Source organism: Penaeus monodon, chromosome 39, assembly GCF_015228065.2.
Source record: "Penaeus monodon isolate SGIC_2016 chromosome 39, NSTDA_Pmon_1, whole genome shotgun sequence".
Lineage (NCBI taxonomy): Eukaryota > Metazoa > Arthropoda > Malacostraca > Decapoda > Penaeidae > Penaeus > Penaeus monodon.
This window is the reverse complement of record NC_051424.1, coordinates 10,538,551-10,551,050: the sequence shown is the minus strand read 5'-3', so window position 1 is coordinate 10,551,050 and position 12,500 is coordinate 10,538,551. Positions and strand designations below refer to the sequence as shown.

General features: G+C 42.1%; 1 protein-coding gene across 2 annotated transcripts in view; it reads right to left on the bottom strand.

The window, feature by feature from the left end:
- Positions 1-12,500, bottom strand: part of LOC119597640 (monocarboxylate transporter 12-like) — a 201,436-nt gene that overhangs the window by 13,894 nt on the left and 175,042 nt on the right. For both annotated transcript variants that reach the window (XM_037947233.1, XM_037947234.1), the window contains exons 5-6: positions 4,235-4,511; positions 3,922-4,129 (exon numbers count right to left, since the gene is read on the bottom strand). In XM_037947233.1, the coding sequence (XP_037803161.1) occupies positions 3,922-4,129; positions 4,235-4,511 (485 nt within the window). The remainder of the gene's footprint in view (positions 1-3,921; positions 4,130-4,234; positions 4,512-12,500) is intronic.

Sequence of the window (12,500 nt, the reverse complement as noted above, 5' to 3'; positions counted from 1 at the left end):
TTTTTTTGTAATGACGAATTCTTAGAAGAAATTAAATAATTGCTAACAGTAACGAGGAAAGCATGTAAACAGTTGTATCTGATGAGAGAATAAAAGAACATTCCTTTAAGGAGAAATAAAGAAAGGAGATAAAAGATGTGTAAAGAAAACATCCTTGAGAGAGAAGGAATAATGAGAGTCAGTAACTGTTTTGAGAAAAAAAAGGAAAAAGAAAGAAAGAAAGAAAAAAAACAGTATTTACACGAGACGAGAGCACCGTGGTTTAACAACTTTTCTGCAAAAGCACTAAGTTTACATTGATGGCCTGAGTCGAGTGCGTTTCAAGTTGACAGATCACATGCACACACACACACACACACACATACACACACTCACACACATACACACACTCACACACACACACACACACACATACACACACACACATACACACACACATACATACACTTCTTTCCTTCCCTCAGTTTCCCACAATCTTCCCTTTACTTCCCTTCTCTCTCTCTTTATACGTTCTTACTCCTTTCTGACGACTGACAGACTTGACATCATCTAATCATCGGATCCAAGAGTCGAAAATTTGCACATTCATTTGATTGAGCATACTATTGGTGTAAAGGACGACGAAAAAGTATGCTTACGAGGTACAGAATTTAATAGTAGAGATGAGTTGTATAGAAGAGAGGAGCAGAGAGGAAAAGAGAGAGAGAGAGAGAGCTAGAGAGAGAGAGAGAGAGTAGGAGAGAGGAGAAAAGGAGATGAGAGAGAGAGAGAATGAGAGAGAGAGAAGAGACGAGAGAGAGAGAGAGAGAGATGAGAGAGAAGAGAGAGAGAGGAGAGAGAGAGAGAGAGAGAGAGAGAGAGAGAGAGAGAGAGAAGACGCAACTCAGAACCTAACATGACATGTATGTAAGGGCAAGGAAATCCGTCAGGACTCTGAACTGATACCGGAGGAGGGGGAGGGGGGGGGGAGCAGGAGTAAGAGGAGGTCCCAAATCAATTGGGTGAACGAGGGGGGGGGGGGAAACAGGACAAGGAGAACACGTGGAAGGGACAGTTGACCCATCGACAATCCGGCAGCCGGTTCGACGGTTCGAGAGAAGTGATGACATACTGTTATGACATCTGAAACTTGGTTGTTCGAGAGCCTCTTCGCCGTAGAGACACGTCGCTGTGTGTTTGTTTTGTCTTTGTACAAGTTTCTCCCGCCGTATGTAACTTCGGAATGGCTACCCGTCGATTGTAACTTCGGAAAGGCTATCTGTACGTGTGTTTGCTTTAACGAAAACTCTCTTGTGATAAGTTACTATCACCCCAATACTACTTCCTTACCATAAGCAATCGTACAGTGTATATTCACTCTCGGGTCCCTTGTCTGCGCCGCCGCTCTAACACACGCTAACGACATGCGTAATGGAGGTCTTCAGTCGCCACGGCCAGGGATTGTAAGCGTTTTCACTCTCGCGATTACGGCGGTGGCGACAAGCGTTCTTGATGGAGACTTTAGCTGAAAGCTTCTGTCCGGGGCCATATTTATCTGCCAATAAGAATCTTTGTCTGTTTGTCTAACAACACACAAACACACGCACACACACACACATGCATACATATATTTACTAATTCTATTTATTTGTATTATTCCCGCAAGAATTTCTTCTTCATTTTCTTCACCTTCTCCTTCTTTTCCTTTTTCTTTCTTTCATCTTCTTGCTCTTTCTTCTTTTCCCTGTGAATATATTTTCGAATATAATGTCATTGAAAACGCATCAACCCTATTTAACATGAGAAATATTGTATAACAAAAAAGGAAAAAAAATCGATGACAAGAAAAATGAAATTATGTAAAAATCTCTGGTTCTCCGGAATCTAAAAATAATTAACTAGGAGAATCTTGGCAGAAATCTTCAGAAATCGTTGAATTCCGCTTTATTGAAAATGAAATGAGGGTTTGGGGATGGGGACGGGGACGGGGAGGGGGTGGGGACGGGAAGGGGGTGGGACGGGAAGGGGAGGGGGCGGGAAGGGGGTGGGGAGGGGAAGGGGGTGGGGACGGGAAGGGGGTGGGGACGGGAGGGGGGTGGGGACGGGAGGGGGTGGGGACGGGAAGGGGGTGGGGAGGGGAAGGGGGTGGGGACGGGGAGGGGGAGGAGGTCGGGGAAACGACTCAAGGTTTTCGGAGTAATAATTCAAAAACAGTCGTACTGTAATAGGAAAGTCCTGTAAAGAAGGGGAAGAACAAGAAAAGGAGGTAGAAGAATTTGGATGTTTATATGTATATAGATATATATATATATATATATATATATATATATATATATATATATATATATATATATATATATATAAACACACTTTTATATACATATATATATACATATATATATATATATATATATATATAATATATATATATATATATATATATATATATATATATATATATATATTGTGTGTGTGTGTGTGTGTGTGTGTGTGTGTGTGTGTGTGTGTGTGTGTGTGTGTGTGTGTGTGTGTTAATATGATATTATATATATTAGTATATATATATATATAGTATATATATATATATATATATAACACACTTATATACATTATATATATACATATATATATATATATTATATATATATATATTATATTATATATTATATATATATATATATATATATATATATATATATATATATATATATATAAGACACTAGATTTGTAACATTTTGAGTCAGACAATTTATGTGTTCAGATGACAACAGCAAAAAAGATCCATTTTGGGGTTTCTGTCAATATAACAACAACCATGATAATAATAATAATAAAACTAGAAATAAAAAACCGACATAAAAACACTGAAAGCAGCCCGCCCGCAGAGAGACAAATTCACGCACTTTACTCGTGTCAATGAAAAAATCGCATCTGACTCGTGACAAATGGGCGCAGTGGTCAGGCCTCCGGGCGGGGGAGTTAAAGTTGAGTGAATATATAAACAGGCGGCTTTGGGCGAGAAGTCGTTTGAATATCGATCAGTGAAACATCTGCGTTGCCATAAACAGTGGCGATGTTGATGGTGAAGATTGTGAGGGGGATGGCAAAGGGTGTGTTTTTTATTAATGGAACGACAGTGTTTACGGTGGCAGGAAACTGGAGAAGTTGGTGGTTATTTGGAATGATAATAACTGTAGTGCTAATCTTGGAAGTTTTAGTAAGCACAAGTGTAATAGTCCTAGCATCACTACCAGAAGCACAATTCGTAGTAGTGACAGTAGCAGAAGCAGCAGCAGCGGCGACAGTACGAGAAAAGAAGAACATTTTTCGAATTCCTTGCTCTTTGTCACCTGAAGACGAACCTTAACAACAGTTCAAAGAAATGAAGACAAAAAAAAATCTATGACCTAATCATAGAGAATCCAGAACATAGATTGTGGTTCTTTCACGCCATTACACTTTACAGCATGAGGAGCTCGCTGGGGTTGCTTTGAAGAAAAAGCATCGACCAGGAATCATACAGTTTCTGGGTGAGGAGTCGCCTGCTTTTCTCGCTCCTTCGATCTCCTTTCCTGGCCTTTAGAGGAACCTGATCATTAAGCCCTAAAGCTATATTTCACTGTAGAAAAGCCTGCGCGCTGACGGGATTCTCATAAGAACGCGAAACATTGGGTGAATTCAGAATAAAGTTTTATGACCTATTCTGTAAGTTGTGTAAGAAATGGATGTTGTTTAGACTTGGCTATGAAAATGAAGACTAGATGCCTTTTTAAGCAGCAGCTACTTCTTAAGTAATAGTAGTTAAAACGACAATGATACCAAAAGGCAAAAAAGTACTATGGAAATAGTAATTTAGCAATAAAGATTTTATTGCTAAGGTTAATGTTAATGTACTAAACTAATGGTGATAAAGAACACAACGCCCTTGGACCAGCAACTCACCCTCAACGGCTGTGAACGCCAGCGTGGACACCCCGCACAGGAACATGGAGGCTTGGCACAGGTACTGGCGGCCTACGCGGCACTCGGTGTTCTTCTGCAGCACCACGAAGCCGAAGGCACAGCAACCTATCACCCACCCGAGCCCCAGGTACGTCTGCAGGAGCACCACGGACGTGTCTCCCAGGCCCTCCTCCTCCGCCTGGTGCGCCTTCGGAGGGAAACAGAACGGAGTTGCATCGAGACCGAGTTTTAAGGCTGACACGCTTATGCTGACATGCTGACATATAGACTTTAGGTTCCCAGTTTTACTTACGAGGTAGATGATAGGCGTGGTGATCCCGAAGGACGAGAGGCCTATCGACACGAGGAGGATCTGCACGGTGCGGCTCCTGAGGGTGGCCAGGTCGAAGAAGGGCGGCGTGTCGTCCGTCCGGTTCTTCTCCTTGATCTTCCGCTTCTGGTTCTTGAGGTGCAGGATGGCCCGGCGCTGCGGGTGGTAGAGCGACGCCGAGCGGTAGAAGGTCCCCATCAGGAAGGTGAGGACGACCACGCCTGTCACCGCCTGCAGGCCGAGGCGCCATCCTATGGACCTGTTCACGAGGGAAAGCAGTGAGTACGGCTGCTATGCTGAGGAAGGTCCGTAAATGAGAGGATCAAGTTGAGGCTATGGGCATCATTCACAACTATAAGTGATTTTTTTGTGTTAATCTATTCCATGCTCTAACCATTGTTATTAACATTAAATTGCCCTTTCCATCATCATTACTCTTATCATTATCATTAATAACATCATCATTATTATCACCATCATTGTTATTATAATTCTGGACTTTGTTGATACTCCCATAACCAGTATCATCATTATCACCATTATCGTTATTCCTTCTCTCATTTTATTTTTGTTATAGCTATTATCAATGTTATTTTGCAAATGCCTGAATGACCTCAATTGCAGAAGAAGGTCGTATGTGTGTGATCCCTGTTCGTGGATGGGCAGTAAACCTGTTTTTTTTTTATGTATTAGGTCTTCACAGTCAACTTTGTGGTGCACATTAGGGCTATAAAGGAGGGCTTTGTGATGTATGAGGAAGGCTTAAAGCAATTTTATTTCGGCTTAAGATATATGAGGTCTTTTATGGAAGGCAAATTCTATTAATGGACTATCGACTCTAGACTTGGGGTTCATTTCAAGGGCCTATAACTCACAGATTTAGGAATCACAAGTAACATAAACAAGAATAGAAGTTTGTAACCAACAATAACTAATCATAATAAACTGCATAATAAAGACAATAGTAAAATACCAGCTGGATGAATTTGACTTCTATAAACGATATATGAGGGAGAGGATATCGTGTCATAAATATTATCTTCTCTTCGACATAAAGGTGTCGGGAAAAGCGTTTCCGAGATAGGAATGGGGAAAGCTGCGCCTTTACTACGCAAGCATAATGGCGATAAAGTGAACGCGCGGAGCTATAGACCGAGGGTCTTATACTCCCCCCTCCTTGACCCCTCTGCTCCTCCTCGTCCTCCTTCCCCTCGCCCTTCCTGCTCCTCCTGCTGAGACTGCTTCTGCCACTACTGCTGCTTCTGCTCCTCTTCCTCCTCTTTCTACTCCTCCTCCTTCCCTTCCACACTTTTTTTGTTCTCCCCCTCTCTTCTCCCTTTTCTCTTCCATATCTTTCTCCCTTTTTCCCTCTATACTCCCTCCCTCTTCCTCCCTCCCCTTCCCTCCCCTCCTCTCTCCCTCCGCTCCCCTTCTCCCCCCCTTTCCTCCCTCTCCCTACCCCTCCCTCCCCTACCCTCCCTCCCTTTCCTTCCCTCCCCTCTCCTCCCCTCCCCTCCCCTTCCCCTCCCATGCCTTTCTCCCCCGTTGCCATGAGCCTCGGGTCTTCCTGGAAAGGAAACAAGAACTCTTCATGCTTCATGGCTTTTATTTTATGGTGTTTTTGTTCCTGAGCCATTACGTGGATGTGAAAGTATATTTTTTCCTTTTATGCGGTTTGTTGGAAATATGAAAAAAATCAAAAGTATTGTTTGGACACAGAGGAAGACATTGCTTCCATTTTTTTTTTTTTTTTTTCATTTTATTGTTTCGCATGTTTCATCTATCTATTTGCATATGGATGGCCAAAAATAGGCTACATTTGATTTTTGATATTGTGCAAAATTGTATGCCTTAATACCGTAGAGTTTATCACATATTGATAGAAAGAAGGGTTTATTCAATATTTATCATTCCCTACACTACAGTCTCAATACAAATTCGTGTCAGAATATCGTAAAAATTTACGATGACTCATGGCAAGGAAGCTGTAGGCAGATCTGAAAATGATGTTGTTATGGCTGGAGTCAGTGGCTGTGCTGGTCAGCCTGACGCGAGAAGCCGTGACAAGGGATGTGGTGGAGTTTACTACAACGATACACGACCATGAGTGTTTGTACTTGTGTGTTTGCATGTGTGTGTGTGTGTGTGCTTGTGTTTGTGTGTGTGTTTGTGTGTGTATGTGTGTGTTGTGTGTGTGTGTGTGTGTGTGTGTGTGTGTGTGTGTGTGTGTGTGTGTGTGTGTGTGTGTGTGTGTGTGTGTGTGTGTGTGTGTGTGTGTGTGTGTGTGTGTGTGTGTTTATACGTATATATACATATACAAACACAGTAACGTTCAAATAAAGAAGAAAAGGAAAACAGCCACAGCAAGAATCGTGAGGTTCTGAACTCGCCAAAAGTTCCTCATCAGACGAACAAACAACCGAAATGGATACATTTCGGTTGTTTGTCCGTCTTATAAGGCGCTTTCGACGAGCTCAAAACGTCAGGTTTTAATTCCGTTTCTTTTTTGGGCTGTGACACACAGACAAAGACACTACACACATGAACACACACACACACACACACACACACACACACACACACACACACACACACACACACACACACACACACACACACACACACACACACACACACACACACACACACACACACACACACAACACACACACACACACACACACACACACACACACACACACACACACACACACACAACATACATATATCTACATATCTATATCTTTCTATCCATCCGTCTATCTATCCATCTATCTACCTACCTATCTATCTACCTATCTATCTATCTATCTATCTATCTATCTATCTATCTATCTATCTATCTATCTATCTATCTATCTATCTATCTATCTATCTATCTATATCTATATGTATGTATGTATTTATGCATATATATACACAAATACTGAAGGACCGTGTCCATTCTAAGCCGTGGGATATTGCGATAGAGTGGCCAGTCTTCTCCGCCCCGACTTTGTCCCCAGCGTGATGCCAGAACTCACACTCACAGTTAAACCGACTGAGAGGGGCTGGCCGGGCGCGAACCTGGGACCTTGCAACTACAAAACCAGCACTCTCCCACTGACCTATGCCCCCTCTGTTAGACATACACATAAATACAAGCACGTGTGTCTAAGTATCTGCGTGGTGCACATAAACAGCATATCGGGAATCAATATTAGTGCAAGAGACACAGGAACGGTAACTGAACTAAAACACTGATGACACTTCTGCCAATACTGTGGCGCAGGAACCGTCACGGCCGCGGAAAATATTGTCGGCGGAGGAACGAGAGAAGGTAAAAGGTGCAGTAAACCGGAAGAAGGCGATGGAATGAAGAAGAGAATAAATGATAGGACGTTGCAAGAGGTGGCAGAAAACGAGATAGACACAAGGATAAATAGTTGGAAAAATAGACAGATTGGCAGATAGCTAGAAGGGAATATAGGCAGATAGACATATGGAGAAAGGGAGATAGGCAGATAAACAGTGATAATGATAGATCGAGAGAGAGAGAAAGAGAGAGAGAGAGGGGGGGAGGAAAAATAGATAGGAAGATAAATAGATAGATAAATATATATAGATAGATAGATAGATAATAGATAAATTGATAGCAGATATATATATATATATATATATATATATATATATATATATATATATATATATATTATATATATATATGCAAAGAGAGAGAGAGAGAGAGAGAGAAAGAGAAAGAGAAGAGAAGAGAAAGAGAAAGAAGAGAGAAGAGAGAAGAGAGAAGAGAAAGAGAGAGAGAGAGGAGAGAGAGAGTTAGAGAGTTAGAGAGAGAGAGAGAGTAAGAAGAGAGAGAAAAAAAAGAATAACAAAGACGGACAATGAAAATGAAGAAAAAAAAGCAAATCAACTAATTAACAAACTTCGCCAAAGAAAAAAAAAGGAAAACAAAACCTATCAGATCCCAAAATAAGCTTCCAGACCAAAAAAGGAATTAATAATGAAGAGGAGGAAGCAGGGACGCTGATGATGGATGGGGGAGGTAACCAAGCAGAAAACTGTTGCTCGGAAAGTTGGACTAAACAACCAGTGTTCGCGTAGAAGTGAGGAAGACAGGAGGACGGAGAGGAAGAAGAAAAGGGAGGTGGAGGAGGGAAGAGAGGGAGGAGGAAGAGCAGGAAGAAATGGGAGGTGAAGGAGGGAAGAGAGAAAAGAGGAACAGGAAGAAGGAAGGGTAATGGAGGAGGAAAGAAAGGAAGAAGGAGGAAGAGGAAGAAGAGTATGAGGAGGGCAAAAGGGAAGAGGAAAGAAGAGGAGAAAAGAGAAAGATGGAAGTGGAGGAGGAAAAGGAAGAGAAAAGTGGAGAGGAAGAGGAAGAAAAGGAGAAGGAAGAAGAAGAGGAAAAGGGAGAGGTAGAGGAGGAGGAGGAGGAGGAAGGGAGAGAGGAGAAAGAAGAGGAAGATGAGGAAGAAGAATGGAAGAGGATGAGGAATGGGGCGAGGAAGAAGAAGAAGAGGAGGAGAAAGGGAGAGAAAGGAAGGAGAGGAAGAGGGAGAGGAAGGGAAGAGAGGAGGAGAAAAGAGGAAGAGGAGGAGGAAGGGAGAGAAAGGAAGGAGAGGAAGAGGAGGAGAAAGGGAAAGAGGAGGAAGAAATGGAAGAGGATGAGGAATGGGGCGAGGAGGAAGAAGAAGAAGCGGAGGAGAAAGGGAGAGAAAGGAAGGAGAGGAAGAGGAGGCGGCGTAACAGAAGGAACGAGAAACAGCCAGAGGAGGTCCGTCACTCTCGGCCAAGTCAGGAGCTACAAACAAACAACAAAGTTTTCTTGCCGCTGAATCACTGCTTATTATATCTTTTCATTTTATGGATTGCAATGATTCTAGTAATATTTCTCTTATTGCTATTAACTTTATTATCCTATCTGTTATCAGCAAGCTTTTTACTATTATTGCTAACACTTTGCATCATTAATATGATCATCACTATTGTTATCTTTTTTGTTATCGTTATCGCTATCATCATTAATAATAGTTATTGTCACCATTATATCTACAGTCATCATTTGCATTTATCTCAAGGTTATTATCACTATCATCATTATCGCCTGATAGATCCTCAGTCTTTCATTACCATCATTATTATTTGTATAATTACTATTTTTTTTTACCTCTATCATTTCCATCATAATCATAATCATAGTAATCCTCATTTCCCATAATGTCATTATCCTAATTACAGGCTCTTATCATTTTCCTTGCTATAAAAAGTAGATAAAGATATAAAAGATAAATATAGGAATAATAATAACAAGAGAAGAAAGGACTGAAACAAGAGCCATAATAATGACAGTCCCGGCGAGCCACAGCCAGACCGCCATCGAGGGAGAAACCCAAAGGAGAGGACCAGTTGTGACGTTGCTGTTGCCGTGTTGCAGAAGAAGCATGTTGCAAGAGGCCGCGAGGGAAGCCTAACGGCCACAGAGCGTAAGGAAACCTAGGGAACAGAGCGTCTTTCATGCTCAATGGGATGAAAGAGAGCGGAGAAATACGTAAACGTATTTCTTAAAAAACACACACACACACACACACACACGCATACATACACACACACACACACACACACACACACACACACACACACACACACACACACACACACACACACACACACACGCACACACACACACACACACACACACACACACACACACGCACACACACACACACACACACACACACACACACACACACACACACACATATATATATATATAATATATATTATATATATATATATATATATATATATATATATATATATATATATATTATATATATATATATATGTCTGTCTGTATGTATGTATGTATGTATGTATATATATACATATATATATTCATATAATATACATTTACATATAAAACTCTCACACATCAGATGGAGGTTTCGCAAATCCTTACCAAACGGACCTTGAAAACTATCAAAGGAATAGTCTTCCTTCCTGTAAACTCCATTTGCCTTGGAGAGCCTTTGCCATTTTCTGCTCCGCTTCTTGGATTAAACTATGAATAATATATACGCTATGTGACTTTCTACAATCTACTACATAGCTTTTTATGCTTTGGGAAATGCATGATTTAATCTTATTCACCTTCTCTCAGCACGTCATCCTCTGTCTATCGTTTCATGCGCACACCACACACACATACACACACACACACACACACACACACACACACACACACACACACACACACACACACACACACACACACACACACACACACGCACACAGACAAGGAAGAAATACAAGATGAATTTTCCAAACATTTCTCTAAAACTACTGAAAAAAGGATCGTTAACATATATTTTTGGAATGCTTCATTTTTCGTTGTGTAAAAATGTTAGGTTTCCGCCTTTTTCTGTGGTCGCGTCGTGTGCATTCGCTGAACGAAATATTCTGCAATTTTCTTACACTCTCAGAAGGTGTTCCGACCTGCTGCACCATTCGATATCAATACACACACACACACACACACACACACACACACACACACACACACACACACACACACCACACACACACAGGTAATTAGATAGGTAGACGGTTAGATCGATATAGATGTAGATTTAAATATATATATATACACATCCACCCATATGCCATATAAACATACATGGTTGTCTGTACATGTGCATGTCTGTTTGTGCTTGCATGCACGCGTATTTACTCTTATTCACATCCATTTGTTTTTTCATCAGTCAACCCACCGCCGTGCATGTTTACTTTTCTCCCTCCCTCTGTGAGAGACAAGCCTGGCTGAGTGTCCCTCCGGGGAAACGCAGAAGGGAACCGTGGCTGCCTGTCTCTCACGCCGACGGAATAAAGGAGGAATGCTCCGATTTGGTGAAAAATGACTTCGATTCCTCTTCGGTCCTCTTAGAGATGAGTCACGGCGGATGAAGAGGCAAAATGTCAAGAGATCTGTTATAAAATTTCTGCTTGTGATCTTTCTGTGTTTATTTTTTATTATTATTATTTTGTGTATGTGTGTTTCGAGGTTCCTCTTCCTCTTCCTTTCCTTATACTGCTTTTCTTTTTTGTTAGCCTACGGTGTTCCTTTCTTTTCTTATTCCCTAACTTCTTTTTCTTTTCTTCGTTTTCATTCTGTTCGTCTCTTCCTCCTTCTCCTTTTCCTCCTCCTCCCTTTTTTTTTCCGCTCCTCTCCCCTCCTATTCCTCTTTCCTTCCCCCCCCCTCCTCCTCCTCCTTTTCCTCCTCCCCCTTCCTCCTCCTCCTCCTCCTCCTCCTCCTTCTCCTCCTCCTCCTCCTCCTCCTCGTCCTCCTCCTTCTCTTTCTCCTCCTCCTCCTCCTCTTCTTCCTTCTCCTCCTCCTCCTCCTTATCCTCCTCCTCCTCCTCCTCCTTATACATTTTTTATGCAGTTATACTGTCACCTTTCAAGACCTTCCTGCTTTCCTTCGTGTTTTCCGCTGCTACTCTAAACGTTTATTCCAATATTCTCTTTTTCTCCGTCATAATAATACGTTTTCCTCTCCCTAGTTGCGTGTGTCATCGCCGATGATTTGAAATATTTCCAGTTCTTTTACAACTGAGCCAGAGAGAGAGAGAGAGAGAGAGAGAGAGAGACAAAGAGGAGAGGACAGACAGACAAGGACAGACAAACAAGCAGAGACAGAGACAGAGACAGAGGGGAGGGAGAGAGAGAGAGAGAGAGGATGGGGAGGAGGAGCGAGAGAGAGGGATTTTTACGGAGTGATGAGAGAGAGAGAGAGGAGAGGGATGAGGAGGAGGATGAGAGAGAGAGGAGAGAGGGGAAGGGAGAGAGAGGAGAGAGAGGAGAGAGAGAGAGGGGAAGAAGGAAGGGAGGAAGAAGAAAGAAAAGGAGCGAGAAGCACGGAGAGGGAGAGGAGAGAGGACAAAGAGAGAGAGAGGGAAAGACAGAAAGGAAAAAAGGACAGAGACAGAGAAAGAGAAGGGAGAGAGGGACAAGAAAAAGAAGAAGAAAAGATAGAAGGGGACGAGGAGACCGAGAGGAGAGAGAGAGAGAGATGAGAGAAGAGAGAGAGAGGGGGAGAGACAGAGAGAGAGAGAGAGGAAGAGTGGGGAAGAGAGACAAAGAGAGAGAGAGACAGACAGACAGAAAAACAGACAGAGACAGAAACAAAAGACAGAGAGGGGGACAGAGAGAAGAGAGGTGAGAGTGAGAGGAAGCGAGAGAGGAGAGAGAGAG